Genomic DNA, 13,333 nt, shown 5'->3' with positions numbered 1-13,333 from the left:
GCTTTTTATAAGTAAAAAAAGAAAAGAAAGAAATCACACTAAAAGCTGCAAAAGGAAGCCTCGTTGGACTGATGTCTTCACATTATGCTAACTGAATGAGCAGGAGAGAGACGGGTGGCTGAAGGAGAGGGGGGGGGGGCAAGAGGAAGAAATTAAAAAGAAAATGGTAGTAAAATTACACTCATCACCGTGCCAGTTATCGTTTTACAAGCCAAAAATGGCCCATTATGTTTAATATTTTGAGTCTCAGCGGAGGAGGAAAAGAGCAGAGATGCCGAGTGGGCCGACTGGAGGAGTCATCAGTGTGCTAACAGTATCTTCTACATAATACCAAACCATCTGCTTTCTGTAAAAGCTCGGGCTAAATATGTCCTGTGTTTTACACATGGTAGTCCAGTAGCGAAGAGCAGAAAGACACTGAGTGGGCAACATGAGCACCTTTGAGGACGCTCACATAAAACTGAGGCAGCTGCCTGGTTCGACACAAAAAAGCCATTCTGAAAATGTCAGCCAAAATCTGAAATCTGCTCCTTTTCATATGGGACGACAGCAGTGCAGCTGAGAGTCAAATGATGCCTACGTGTTAAGAAGTCGAGCCATATCAAAAAAAAAAAAAAAAAAAAAAAATCTGCTTTCACACGCAGGACCGGAGAGTGATTCTGGAAGGAAACGCTACAGGCTGACATGGCTCGCAAATGTGAATCACCATGAAGACAATGATGCAAACCAGAAGTCATGTTTTTTTTTTAGATGCCAATATGCCTACAAATCTGGGACGAGTATAGTTGTTTAACAGAGTGCATCTTGCCAATATCTCTAAATATATATCTCAGCGGGAACCTCCCGGCAGTGAAAACACTCGAGACCGGGATTCAGGGTTCAACTCCCACTGGGGTGTTTTGGGCTTCAAACTGGGGGTGTGAAGGGAGTAGGTATGAATCTCAGCTCCCCCAGGAGAAGCTCCTTTCGTGTCCATCCACGGGCCATCAGGGGAGTCAGACTATTGTGACAACAATCACAGTGCAGGGAATACCTGTGTGGTAATTTTTTTTTTTTTAAAGCTGCTGGTTTGAGCAGATAACACCTGATATTATTCAGCACACTTCACTGTTGTTAGATTAACACTCAATAAACATGAATCAGAGACTTTTCTCACTTGTAACTGAGCAAAATGGGCATGGGATTAAAGCTATTATTATTGAACATGTGCATATATCATAAACCAAAGAAGACTAACTTGTTAAAAAGAAATCGTTTTGCTGATGTTGAGGCGGGTTTGATAATATGTTTGATGTCGGTGGATGTTATGAAGCAGTTTAATGCAGGTCTTCAGAGAGACCGGAGACTCATCCGGTCACTGAAAAGATGCAGGCGGTAAATTAGAGGTTTGTCACAGACGTTCTTCAGACGTTAACTCAAACAGCTAGTTCAGTAACCCATTGGATTTCTAACTGATTTGACTTGTCACTCTTGTCGCTAAATTTCTCGGATAACGACTGGTTGTTGCTGGCAGGGGTGGACCAGAGTGGCCGTCTCCGGCAAGGGACCACAAGTTCTCTTGATGTGAAAAAAACGTTAATGATTTTATGTTGTTTATTTAGTTTGGCCATATTACCCTCTACCGTTAACCGTAAATACTGTATGCTATAACAAATAAAACTAAAATCACTAAATCACTGGGATTAGGAAACTTCACCCATTAGAAACAGAAAGCGTCCAAGGGTTCCCAATCGAATGAGAAGAATCGACCTAAAATACAGTAGTAAAACAAAAACAATTTTTTGTTTTTAAAGTGCAAATACTTTTAATCCAGATAAAACAGGCACATGAAGTCTGTTAAAAAAGTCCCAGAAAAAAGTCCCAGTTGGATGTGAAGGGATCACATTTCTAAATTTCACCAATATAGTTTGTGACAAATTCTAACAAAACAAGGAAAAAAAGAAAAAAAAAAGCTTTTGTAATATAACCAGTTTTCCTTCAAGCAGTGCCTGGTAATTTTCATTATGACTGAAATGAAAGGGAAACTGTTCCAATAGTCACCTTTATATTTATAAGGCTGTCTTCTATTAATCACACACTGTGAACATCAGAGGCATCTTGGCTCGGTGGAGCACACTTTTGTCTGGAAAGATTGATGGACTTTGGCTCGAATGTGTAAAACAGCCAAGATTACTCACGTGGACTGCGATCACCTCGCAGTCTACAGTAAGCGTGATGAGGAAATAGTGATAATTCTCGCTTTGTCTTCACATCTCCTTGATACACTGGAAAGAAATCTCAGCCAAGAGCTTACAGATGGGCATCTCTTCCTGTCAGTAACTGACGGAAAGAAGACACCAAAGAGACCAAATGCCAAATGAACGAAAACGGAGGCAACGCAAACGGCGAGCCAATTAAAAGAAGAAAAAAAAAAGAATTAAACAAGAATACGAATGTCAACAGAAAACTCAAAACAAGCATAAGATATCACACTTTATTTTACAAAAAAGGACTATTAAGTTCGATGGTTTAGGTTTGTTTCTTTCAAGAGCTACAGTTGTATATAGAAAAACATGATGAATGAAAAGTAACAAATTACAAGGTGCATTTTTAGAAGGTAAGGCATGTCCACAGGGCCGGTTTGGGCACCCGGGCCATATTTTCCCAGTGTGTGGTTGATAGCGTATAATATAGTGCTGTGTACAGGGTGTACGTTTTTTTTTTTTATTTAAATAGTCTGTCTGTTCAGCCATAACACCCATATCAGCCTGAGCTGTGTCTGATTTTAGCTCTCTAATATATGGGCTGCAAACTAGACATCCAAGAAATAAGCCTGATTTTACAGTAAGTGGGTTGGCAGGGACTGTGCGTGTGTGTGTGTGTGTGTGTGTGTGTGTGTGTGTGTGTGTGTGTGTGTGTGTGTGTGTGTGTGTGTGTGTGTGTGTGTGTGCATCTGTAATCTCTAACTTGGAGCAAGAGAGAAGCTTGCGACTGTGTACCAAAAGTGACTGGATTCATGCTGCGCTGAGTGCACATGTGTCTGCCTTTGCTGCAAAGGGAGCAATCTAATAGCCCTTTGGCCATGCAATACAATAATAAAGTTTGCTTTGGACAGTTAGAGGGGACAACCAGGGAGATTTGCTCAGACAGAGAGAGAGAGAGAGACGACAACAGCGACAAAGAAATGGAGGGAGTAAGAGCAGAAAAGAGAGCAAGAGACAGATGGTGGACAACGCTAAATGGATCCAACACATCCACGCTGATTCTGACGAACGGCATAGTGACAGTGACACGACTGCACTACCCAAACACACACACACACACACACACACGCACGCACGCACGCACACACACACTCTCTGTCACACACAGACTATGAAACTAGAGGCAATGGTCGCATGTCACAGTGACAAAAATGGTTTAAATTCAAAACCCAAGTTCAGCCAGAATAGTAAAGAAGGTAGCAAATAATTGAGAGCAGTGTGTGTGTGTGTGTGTGTGTGTGTGTGTGTGTGTGTGTGTGTGTGTGTGTGTGACACACGCGCACACACACACGCACACAAACACCACCCACCTCCTTCAGGCTTGCAGACATAAGGGAAGCGTGCCTGTCACAGCACAGTAAGCCAAGAGCTATGAGCGACAGTCTGAATGAGTGGCCTGGTAGCGCTCCAGATGCTGTTATTGATCTGTCCACAAGTCAAGTTATAGCGAGAAACGTGAAAGACTCAACTAGTTTACGTCACATGCTGCTGCTGCTGCTGCTGCTGAGCTGCTGCTGTCCTCCTCTTGACTCTTGAGACGTATGAGACGGATCAAAAAATGATCAAAAGATCTTCAGACATTTGTGCGTTGTTGATGTCGCTGACATAGCGCTTCAGTCCCCTGCAGGGCCGCTCTATGTTTTTCTTACCTCACGGTAAACTACAAAAATTGCAATGTTCAATAAAGCTTAACACAGGCGGTCGTAACCCTCCCAAAAGTGAACGTTTAAATCGGCAACACGAGGAAAGAGGATATGCAAAACAAAACTCTTGGATGACTAAAAACTTCATTACTTAAATTCCTTTCAACCGCACCTTAGCAGAGGTGCTGTTTGGAATAATAGGGGAAAGAAATGAAGTGAGAAAGGTCCAAAGAGGCAAAAAGTTTGTTTACGAGTGACTAAAACAGCCTTGTATGCCAAATTCATTCAGTAATTAAGTGACCTATGAAAACTAATCAGTCATAATACAGCCCAACATTTAGACCATGAGAGAAAATCCAACGAGCAACCATCAAATAGCTGTAAAACACATCCCAGACAGCCAGCAAACAACCTTTAAGTATCAAATTAAAGACACAGCAGGTGTTTACAATACGACTGATCGCCACAGAGAGTTAAGGCCTGTTGTCTCCCTGACATTTAGGAAAGGGGCTTTCACTGATGTCGTTGATCAACACCTGCGCTTTCCCATCAATAACTAATCAAACCGTCAGCCAAGGGAAAACAGGTCACCCCGTGACCGCACGTGATGGTGAAATATGTATTTTTTTTGCACATGGAAAACGTGTTTTGGAATATTTTCATAGCGTCATGTGTGAAGCCCATGTAGATTCCCATGTGAAAACTTTTCCCCATATTTTCCCCATGTTATCACGTGTTGCAATACTGTCATACATTACATGTGTCCCATGTGGAAAACGTGAAACGTGTTTTTTTTCTCCCTGTAAGGGTTTCCTGCCCTGATATACTGTATCTGGAGGCTTGACGTCCCAAGTATTTCCACAACAGGACCAGACCAGAAAGTATTAATCCTGCCTGTCTAATAAACTTAAAGAAAATTCTTCTGCTTGGCCGACTTGGCAGCCTCATGGAAGTTTTAACACTGAGCTCCTAAACTCCAGGTGCGCTTACATTTTTCCTTCATTTATCGAATGTCTTTATTGATAACCACTCAAAATATAAAATACTGTATGCTTCTAGTAATAAGTTGGTATTAAAAGTGTTTGACAATAAAACAGTGTGTATTGAATATTGAGTCTATTGTCTTTCTTGATCTTATTAGTACTAGCAATGACTGCTCCTCAACCCGACAGTACTCACGTAAAGCTGTCGGATGTTTAAATGACTTTGCTTCATTCTGTTGCAAATGATCCTCTCTTAGCTTGACCCACTCGTAATTTTTACTGTTGACTTTGTTGTTTACACTGTATAGAAGGTGACCCCCCCCCCTCCCACACACACACACACCTTTATTCAGCGTTACACATTTTGCGTTACACTAAATTATGACCTTGACATCTGATTTGCTTAATGGGACTGTGTTGTTTCCAGATAGAGCATGATTTGCTGCTCTGTCCACTTCGGACCTAAATGTGCTGAAACCAACATGAACACCTTGCTGAACGAGGCCGAAATGTACTTGTAATACTTTGAACAGAATATCTTGGCGCCTGGATTCGAAGGATGTCAGGCTCTTAAGAACTGAGACAGAATCATAGCAGATTAAAGTATTTCCTGGTTTATTCTCCTCAGTCCTGCTGCAGAGCAACGAGTACTGCCTGCATCTCCACTGAGTGTTTTATTCCACCATCTTTCCCTGTCTGGAGCCGAAAACGACCCCCGCCGGTTGTTGGATGTTCTTGTTATTTTTGACCCGGGTATTTTTTTTTACTGATACTAGTGGTCTCTAACGTGGACTGAACATGCTGTTAACAGGTCCACTTGGTACAAGTCTCTCTGCTGTGTTTCATGTGTTCGTGGCTCAATCTTCAGTATCGCGGCCGGGTTCCTCTTGTTGTTTTTAACACCCACATCCTCTACATATATTTTTGCCAGACCACCTGAAGCTTGATCGTCGTCCTCTGTCTTGTTCTAAGCGCTCCTGCATTATCTATTTTGTAGGGTGTTAGTCGTTGGGATCTCCGTGTGTTGTCATGCTTCCTTCTAAAATCCGGGGCTATCTCTCCTGTCAGTACTTGCAGGGCTGGGATGGGGGGGGGGGGGGGGGTTGACTTTAGTGCTTCACAATACTTTCTCTATTTTGAAACCTCTGAGTTTCCAAAATACCTCTACTCAAGGTCCACTCACTTGAGTTTCCCAAAGCTTTTAACCGCATCTCACAAGTTCATTTTCCTTTACTGATGTGTTGACCTTCCGCCCTATCAATTACAGAAAGTTAGTATCAGAGCTGCTGTCTTCTAATCCCGTGTGTGTGTGTGTGTGTGTGTGTGTGTGTGTGTGTGTGTGTGTGTGTGTGTGCGTGTGCGTGTGCGTGCGTGCGTGCATGTGTGCTCCTCAGCCAGTTATAACATCACCAACACTAATTGAGTGAGTCCAGAAATGAGAAGTGTGCACAGGTCCTCCCTAAGGGGTAAACAGTCAAAGTCTGCATCCCACACACACACACACACGCGTGCACACAAACTCACACGAGTGTAATTGATTTTCTAAACACTTCCCTACTTTATGGTCACTGCCAAATGAAAACTCACTCAAATAGGTTGGAGGCTGATGTCAAATGAGGTAGAATTACTTCTGTCTGCACCAGCTGTCGTGCACCACCTTTTAAAGTCCACTCCAACGTTGCAGTTAGAAAAACTTTTACTGAGTCAATCTTTTGCAGCGACAGACCCTAAGATTCTTTATTCATTGCTTTGTTGTATGTTCTACTTTCAGCCTTTGATTGTATTCATTCTTTTCTTCAGAGATTTGTAAAGTGAAATCCACCCAGCCTGAGAGAGGCAACCGAGGTCCCCTGGATTTACTGCTTTATTGTACTGCACTTTTCGTTAAAGCTGAATCCATCATTCGTTCTCATTGCTTCGGTGTGTCCCAGTCCTATTATAAATAAACCCAGTTTTGTCGTGAAAAGCAGAACATTAATGATGGAAAATAAAATGATCAAAAATCACAGTCTCCGACAGATGTTTTCATCAATTTTATTTGTATTAAATATTAACGATAAGGACACAGTGGACAAAAAAAAAAAAAATCTCTTGATAAAACATTTCTGGTGAACAAACAGCTGTGACAGTGACAAAAACTATGTTGGAAAGAAACTGAAGACAATACTTTGGGTAAACATACACTGCAAGGTTTTTTTTTTGACCACAGATTAGCCCATTAAAACAGTTCTTGTCAGAGAGAAAACATTTCAAAACTTTCTCAAAGGAAAAAGTACTCTGAAGAAAGAGGTTGTTTTTTTTCGTTCCTTCACATGGGCTAAATGGTCAGGGGCTCACAGTATGAGTCTGCCCAGTAGTTTTATATACTCAGACATGTCAACCTGAACGGCAAAAAGCAGCTTTAAGAGATTATCATCATCCACTTTTCTGAGGCAAGAAGTTTATAAACTCTTTCAAAGTTACCTCGCGCAAAAACAGCCGCAGTGCAAAGATTTTCCAAGAGGGGAAGAGCTGGATCACCAACTCGACACCCGGGAGCAAGAAAACTCACTTTTAAGTGTAAAATTTAACATGGAGTTTATTCATTTTTATCAGATTTGTCTTCTGGTGTGTAACTGCAGCCTGAAACACTTTGGTATTAGCTCAGACCTTCGACTGCATTTGACCTCTACCACTGAAAAAAGTCTTTCTGTTGTCCTTTAATCTCCTGTGTGCCAACTAATAACATATTATTATCAATTGTCATTTCCATGAACACAAACTGCTCATGAACCAATATTAATGTCAATGAATCAATAATTTATGTACAAGTTTACAGCTCAATTTCATTATTACAGCAACTCAAAAAGAAAAACAACTTAAGTACAGTAAGAGCATTAAAGAGCTAGGACAGCATAAAACCTGTGATTGAATGAAATCATAACAATAACATGATTATTATTACTGTCATGTCCATCATGGTTTCCACCATTACTTTGACCTTCATACGTCAGTGCCAAGATGCTTTTGAGGAAAACTGCTCCTATGGCAATCAAAATAAATAAGGCAAAAACAATAAATAATTTCCAACAAATGTAAAGTAGTGTCTTAAATGCGCAACGTGCTGCTTGGTAGAAATGAAGAATTGTGGTTTAGGAGGTGTGGCCTCTCCTGCAGACCCTTGTTTCCAAGAAGTGAAACTCAGTATTAGTTCATTCTTTGTAAAAGACCTCAGCACTGCGTTTGAACGGCTGTCTCAGATGCTGCCCAATGTTGTCGTGACGCGACGTAACCGGCAGCCGACCTCTGCGGTTTCCAGTGTGAGGGCAGCTGAGCTGAGTACAGCCGTTTCAAACGCAGCGGGACAAAAAATGAAATCTGAGCGGGCAGTGCAAAGACGGTTAAAAAAAAAAAAACTCTCTCGTGGCTTCTCGCGCAGTGTCTACTGCACGGTGATGCGCGCGTCTACAATGGACGTAAACGGCATTCTCTTGAGAGGTCAGCGAGCGACAAAGCATCGTTTCCGTTCACCTGTAAACAAGCCACGCGGGGGAACGTCGACTTCACATTTACAGCTGCGGTTCTCAGTCCAGGACCTCGGGAGGCCCGTTATTGCCGACCCTCTATCGTACCGGGTGGTTAAATGCATTCACCAGGTAGAAAATGACTCCCCGATTAGAAAGCCGGGAATGAAAATCTGACACCCGCCGCGCGTCCCAAAGCCCGGGACTGAGAGCCGCCGCAACAGAGGCTGTTGTAGATACACTACATGACAATACAAGCTCTGTGTAAGTAGGCTACGCAGATGAGAGAGATAGAGAGAAGGAGAGACCCGGGATAGAGGGGGGGGGGGGGAGGCGCTGAAGGAAGATAGCGGATGAAAAAAAAAAAAGAGGAGAGGAAAGCAGCTAAAGTTTGCATGATATGGAGAGGGATGCCGGCGGACGGAGGAGGGAGTTTAAGTTTCATGTATACATGAAAAAATAAGATAAAGAGGGCGGAGACGGATAGAGACGGAGGGGATGGTGGGATAAAAAAAAAAAAAAAAAGGAATTAAAAGAGAAGAAGTGGTGACTAAGCGAGACAGACCAAAGAGAGAGTGGTGGCTTCCACTTCTGGGAGCAGAGCTGCCTTCCTAAAGGGTTTTCTTCACCTCCACCCAGTCCTTGACTCGTGAGGTGTGCATTACAACACACACACACACACACACACACGCACACGCGCACACACACACACACACACACACACACACGCACACACACACACACAACCCCTTACAGCCTGGTGTCGACAGACAAGGTCAACAACTTTTTTCAACATCTAACATGGTGTGTCGAATGCACTCAGCAGCAGGGCAGGATCCCGCCTCCCGGCTGACATCAGAATATCTGTTCTCTGACGGGAAAGTTCGATAGTCTTGTCAGTTCAGCAGAGCAAAATCTATTCAACAGTGGCAGATCGCACTGGTTGCAGAGTCCAGTCGGGCTTTCTCACTTATTAAACCGCGATACGTCGTCTTGCCCCACAAAAGTGTGAGTAATGGACGACTCGGCAGGATGTGGCAGTTCAAGTTCATATAAATTTCACTGTCCAAAACAACATAATTGCTGGCCTTATTATAATACCAAAACGCCATATCATTAGGTCCGTTTTTATTTTATGTAACCAACACGTGAGGTCAGGATGATAAAAGATGGCTGACATGTAAGAAAAATTACACAATGCTGGTTGTGTCAAATGAAAAAAATCGTATTCTGTTCAAACTCACTGTCTGAGGTGTTTGGGTTTTGTGAACTCATGAATTATTTGAATGGAAAATATTTCATTTAAGAACCAAAATCTTCATTTTATCTTTTTTTTTTTTTTTTTTTTTTTACTCTACTACATCGCAGGTACGCACTGATTCTAGTATAAAATGTGGGTAATATTGCAACATTGTCGCGCTACAAAAAACCGTAAACAAAACAAAACTGTGGCCCAGTATTAAGCCAAGAGTACATCTAATTGTTTATGTGAGCAGAAGCAGAAGCGGCTCTTTCTCCAAACACTATACAAACAGGCTAAAGTCTTCCGAGGTTATGAGATGGTTGATTGCCTTCTTGAAACACTTGAGATGAAAGTTGATACTGAGACATCACTATGAAAAGACGATCAAAGTCATCCCAGTTTTGCTGCAGTATAAAATGCTCACCTGTGGGTTTTTCTTTTTTTTTGTTGTAAATCTTAAAAAGCATGCAGTAAAAGGAGCGTAGCTGTGGATGTTCATCTAAACAAGTCTCTTAATCTGGACCTCTGGAAGTGAACATAAAGGAAGGAGGATTTGATCTAATGTAGGATTTGGCAATGTTAGAATAGATCCTTATGAGGACAAATGATGGTCAGTCCCATAGTTCCTCAAGCAGCACATGGTTTCCACTGGTAAAAAAAAAAAAAAAGAAAAAAAAAAAAAAGAAAACGGTAAAATAAATGGATAATAAATACATCTTTTAACAGTGCACACACCTCATCTCTTCATTCAGTTTTAACACCGTGATATTTGTGCGGATGGTGAAGCAGAGACATCACAGATGATGTCTTTGTGTCAGAGTGTGTATTCGGGAGTTAGTGGATGTGAGGTTGTGAGTCTGTGTGCACTTCGCCTCTGTGGGCGTAAGCACATCTAAACTGTCAGCGTGACACAACGTGGGAGTTCTGATAGACGGGTGAGTGCCTTCTTCATACTCAGCCTGATGTGTGTGTGCGTGTGTGTGTGTGTGTGTGTGTGTGTGTGTGTGTGTGTGTGTGTGTGTGTGTGTGTGTGTGTGTGTGTGTGTGTGTGTGTGTGTGTGTGTGTGTGTGTGTGTGTCTACTTGCATGTGAGTGTGTTTAAGTGAGGAAAACTGTGAACAAAATGTCAGCAAAGGGCTGGTCTTGATCCCAAAGAGAAACAAGTGTGATTGTAAGCGCGTGTGGTTGATGAATTGTGGGGGAACTGAGACCGTGAAACCAGAAAAACTTTTACAGAAAGTGCAGCAGTTTTTTTTTCTTCAAAGTCACATGTTCTCACTGAAGTTGATGATACGGCCGCTTACGGTTTGGAACGGAGTAAACGTCCGTGCGCCCTCAACTGTCTCGCTGCGTCAGAGCTTGCAGTTCGGCAGTGTGTAGGGAATGTTGCAGGAAGACATTTTTGCGACTGTAGCTATGCAGAGACAGAGGGCCTCGCGGTGGTTGTCCCAAACGGCCGGTAAACGTGGAGGATGTGGAGGACAGAGAGGAGGCTGAGGAAGGAGTGGGAGGTGGAGGCGAGGCTCGGTCGGATGAGGAAACGCTCGGAGAGGGGCTCCCTTTGCCCACAAGACTGTGGAGGCTTGAAGAGGCACTGGCCCCGACTGCACGGGGGATATGGCTGGGGGGATGGTGATCTCCTCCTCCTCCTCCTCCTCCTCCTCTCCTCACCACACCTGATAGAGTCACTCCACCTCCTCCTCCCGGAGTTAGGGACTCAGAAGAGGAGGACACGGCCTCTGGCTGCTTGGAGGACAGAAATAGAACTGGGGTGTGATTGGGAGCCGCCGAAGCGGAGCCGGGGCTTTGATTTGGACTGAGGTCCGGGTGTGAAACTTGATGCTGGGCTGGTACAGTAGCTGAGGCTTGGGCTGACAGGTTGTAGGGGTCCGCAGTCGGGTTTAGGACAGGGTTGCGGGCCGCTGACTGTGCCAAGATCCCCTGGTAGTGGCGCTCGTCCCTGGCAGTGTGTCGGTCAGAAGCAGAAGGCCGGCCATGCAAAGGTGGGCAGTGATAGGGGAGGTTAGAGAGGTCCCCTCCGAGTGCTGCTCCCACGCCCCGCGCTACCCTTCGGTCCCTTGGAGCAAGGCTGCTGCTGCTGCTGCTGCTGCTGCTGCTGCTGCTGCTGCCGAGTCCTGACCACTGGCCTGGATGATTGGTCTGAGCGAGGGGAAGACACAGAGAAGCAGAAGAAGACAGATGTTAAAGAGACTTGATATTTTATTCTGCTCTCTGCCTGTCTGTGAGTGTGTGATGGGAACCTGCCATTTTTTCAGACATTACTCACTGAACATGTCTCAGGAGACAAAGAGTGAGAATGGAAAACACAGACAGACAGAGACAAACAGAGAGACAGGACCAGGAGAGAGAGAGTGCTGCTGTGTGTACATTATAGATCGTTAATTGGGTGACATTTGGAGAACGATCTCCTTGGGCTCCTGCAGCTTCATCTAATTGTTTCTAAACCAACCGGAACCCTGCTCACTAAAGAACAGCCACTCGAATGACACACACACACACACACACACACACACACACACACACACACACACACACACACACACACACACACACACACACACACACACACTGAGACAGAAACAGGATAAGGCGACATATACATGTATTGAGATATACACTCGAGGTACGCACAAATCCCCCCTCACAGAGCAATGGGATCTAACTCTCTGTTACACACACAGACACACACACACACACACATACACAGAAACACACACCCAATGGGGAAGATGGCACATAAAGCTAGATGGCAGAAACAAGAGCCACCTGTTCTCTTTCACACTCCACTGCACCCCCTTATGAAACATATCTCATCACTGCCCCCTCTCTCTCTCTCTCTCTCTCTCTCTCTCTCTCTCTCTCAACACACACACACACACACACACACACACACACACACACACACACACACACACACACACACACACACACACACAAATATAGCAGAATCACGCTGGGATAAAGTGTGCAGTGTGCACTGGAGAAACACAATCTCATCCGACACTTAACCTCATGGGAAAGTAAGCCGAGTTGACATTTGCCGACACACTGTGTGTGTGTGTGTGTGTGTGTGTGTTGTGCCTCTGTGTGAGCATGTGTCTGTTTAATTGCATATGTGCGTTCACACATGTTGCACATGTGCTTTCATTGTATTTCCCTGCATGAGCGCATGTAAATGAATTCTTAAAGAAATGCAATGACTTTGTTGAGCCTGTCGACAGAAATTTGAGGTATAAATGTAATTAGCCAGAACACAGCTAACTGAATAAATACAGTACAACAATGGCAATGCTAAGTCAATGAGACAGATTATATTCATGAGCTAATACTCTCAACCTGAAATCAAATTAAAGAAAGGAAACGCGAAGAGAAAGTGAACAAAACACAAAGAAGGTGAAAGGCTGATGGTGTGAATTACAAATTATGGGCAGAAAAATGTTTGCTGTGATGTATAACTGGCCAAAGTATCAGAAGCAAGACAAAAACAAAACACTGAAATGAGGAGTTGGGGTGCAGCGTATTCGGTTTCTTCGTATAAATACCTCAGTGTTTTGATACATGCCACCCTATCATGGACCTGTCATGCATTTGTAATATGATACAGCAGCGCATTTACTGTCTTTGTGGTCTCCGATTTTCTAGGAGCCAGTAGCCAGATTACTTTTCTGTTTATTTAAATCAGTTATGCAGAAGGTCA

General features: G+C 43.5%; 1 protein-coding gene across 2 annotated transcripts in view; it reads right to left on the bottom strand.

The window, feature by feature from the left end:
- Positions 1-3,294: 3,294 nt before the first annotated feature.
- The window catches only part of ccser1 (coiled-coil serine-rich protein 1), a 122,012-nt gene continuing 111,973 nt past the window's right edge, over positions 3,295-13,333 (bottom strand). The window contains exons 11-12 of one of the 2 annotated variants that reach the window (XR_011310943.1): positions 9,120-11,775; positions 3,295-3,352 (exon numbers count right to left, since the gene is read on the bottom strand). Coding sequence is in view for 1 of the 2 variants with exons in the window: in XM_069699499.1 (XP_069555600.1) it covers positions 10,951-11,775 (825 nt within the window). In the remaining variant the exon portion in view is untranslated. Of the gene's footprint in view, positions 3,353-6,887; positions 11,776-13,333 lie in introns of those variants that run through there. The other variant, XM_069699499.1, reaches the window with a different exon arrangement.

This window comes from Brachyistius frenatus, unplaced genomic scaffold (assembly GCF_029030835.1).
Source record: "Brachyistius frenatus isolate BFR_SWC_R1_liver_20210118 unplaced genomic scaffold, ASM2903083v1 Contig_30, whole genome shotgun sequence".
Taxonomy (NCBI): Eukaryota; Metazoa; Chordata; class Actinopteri; family Embiotocidae; genus Brachyistius; species Brachyistius frenatus.
This window is presented reverse-complemented; position numbering and strand designations above follow the sequence as displayed.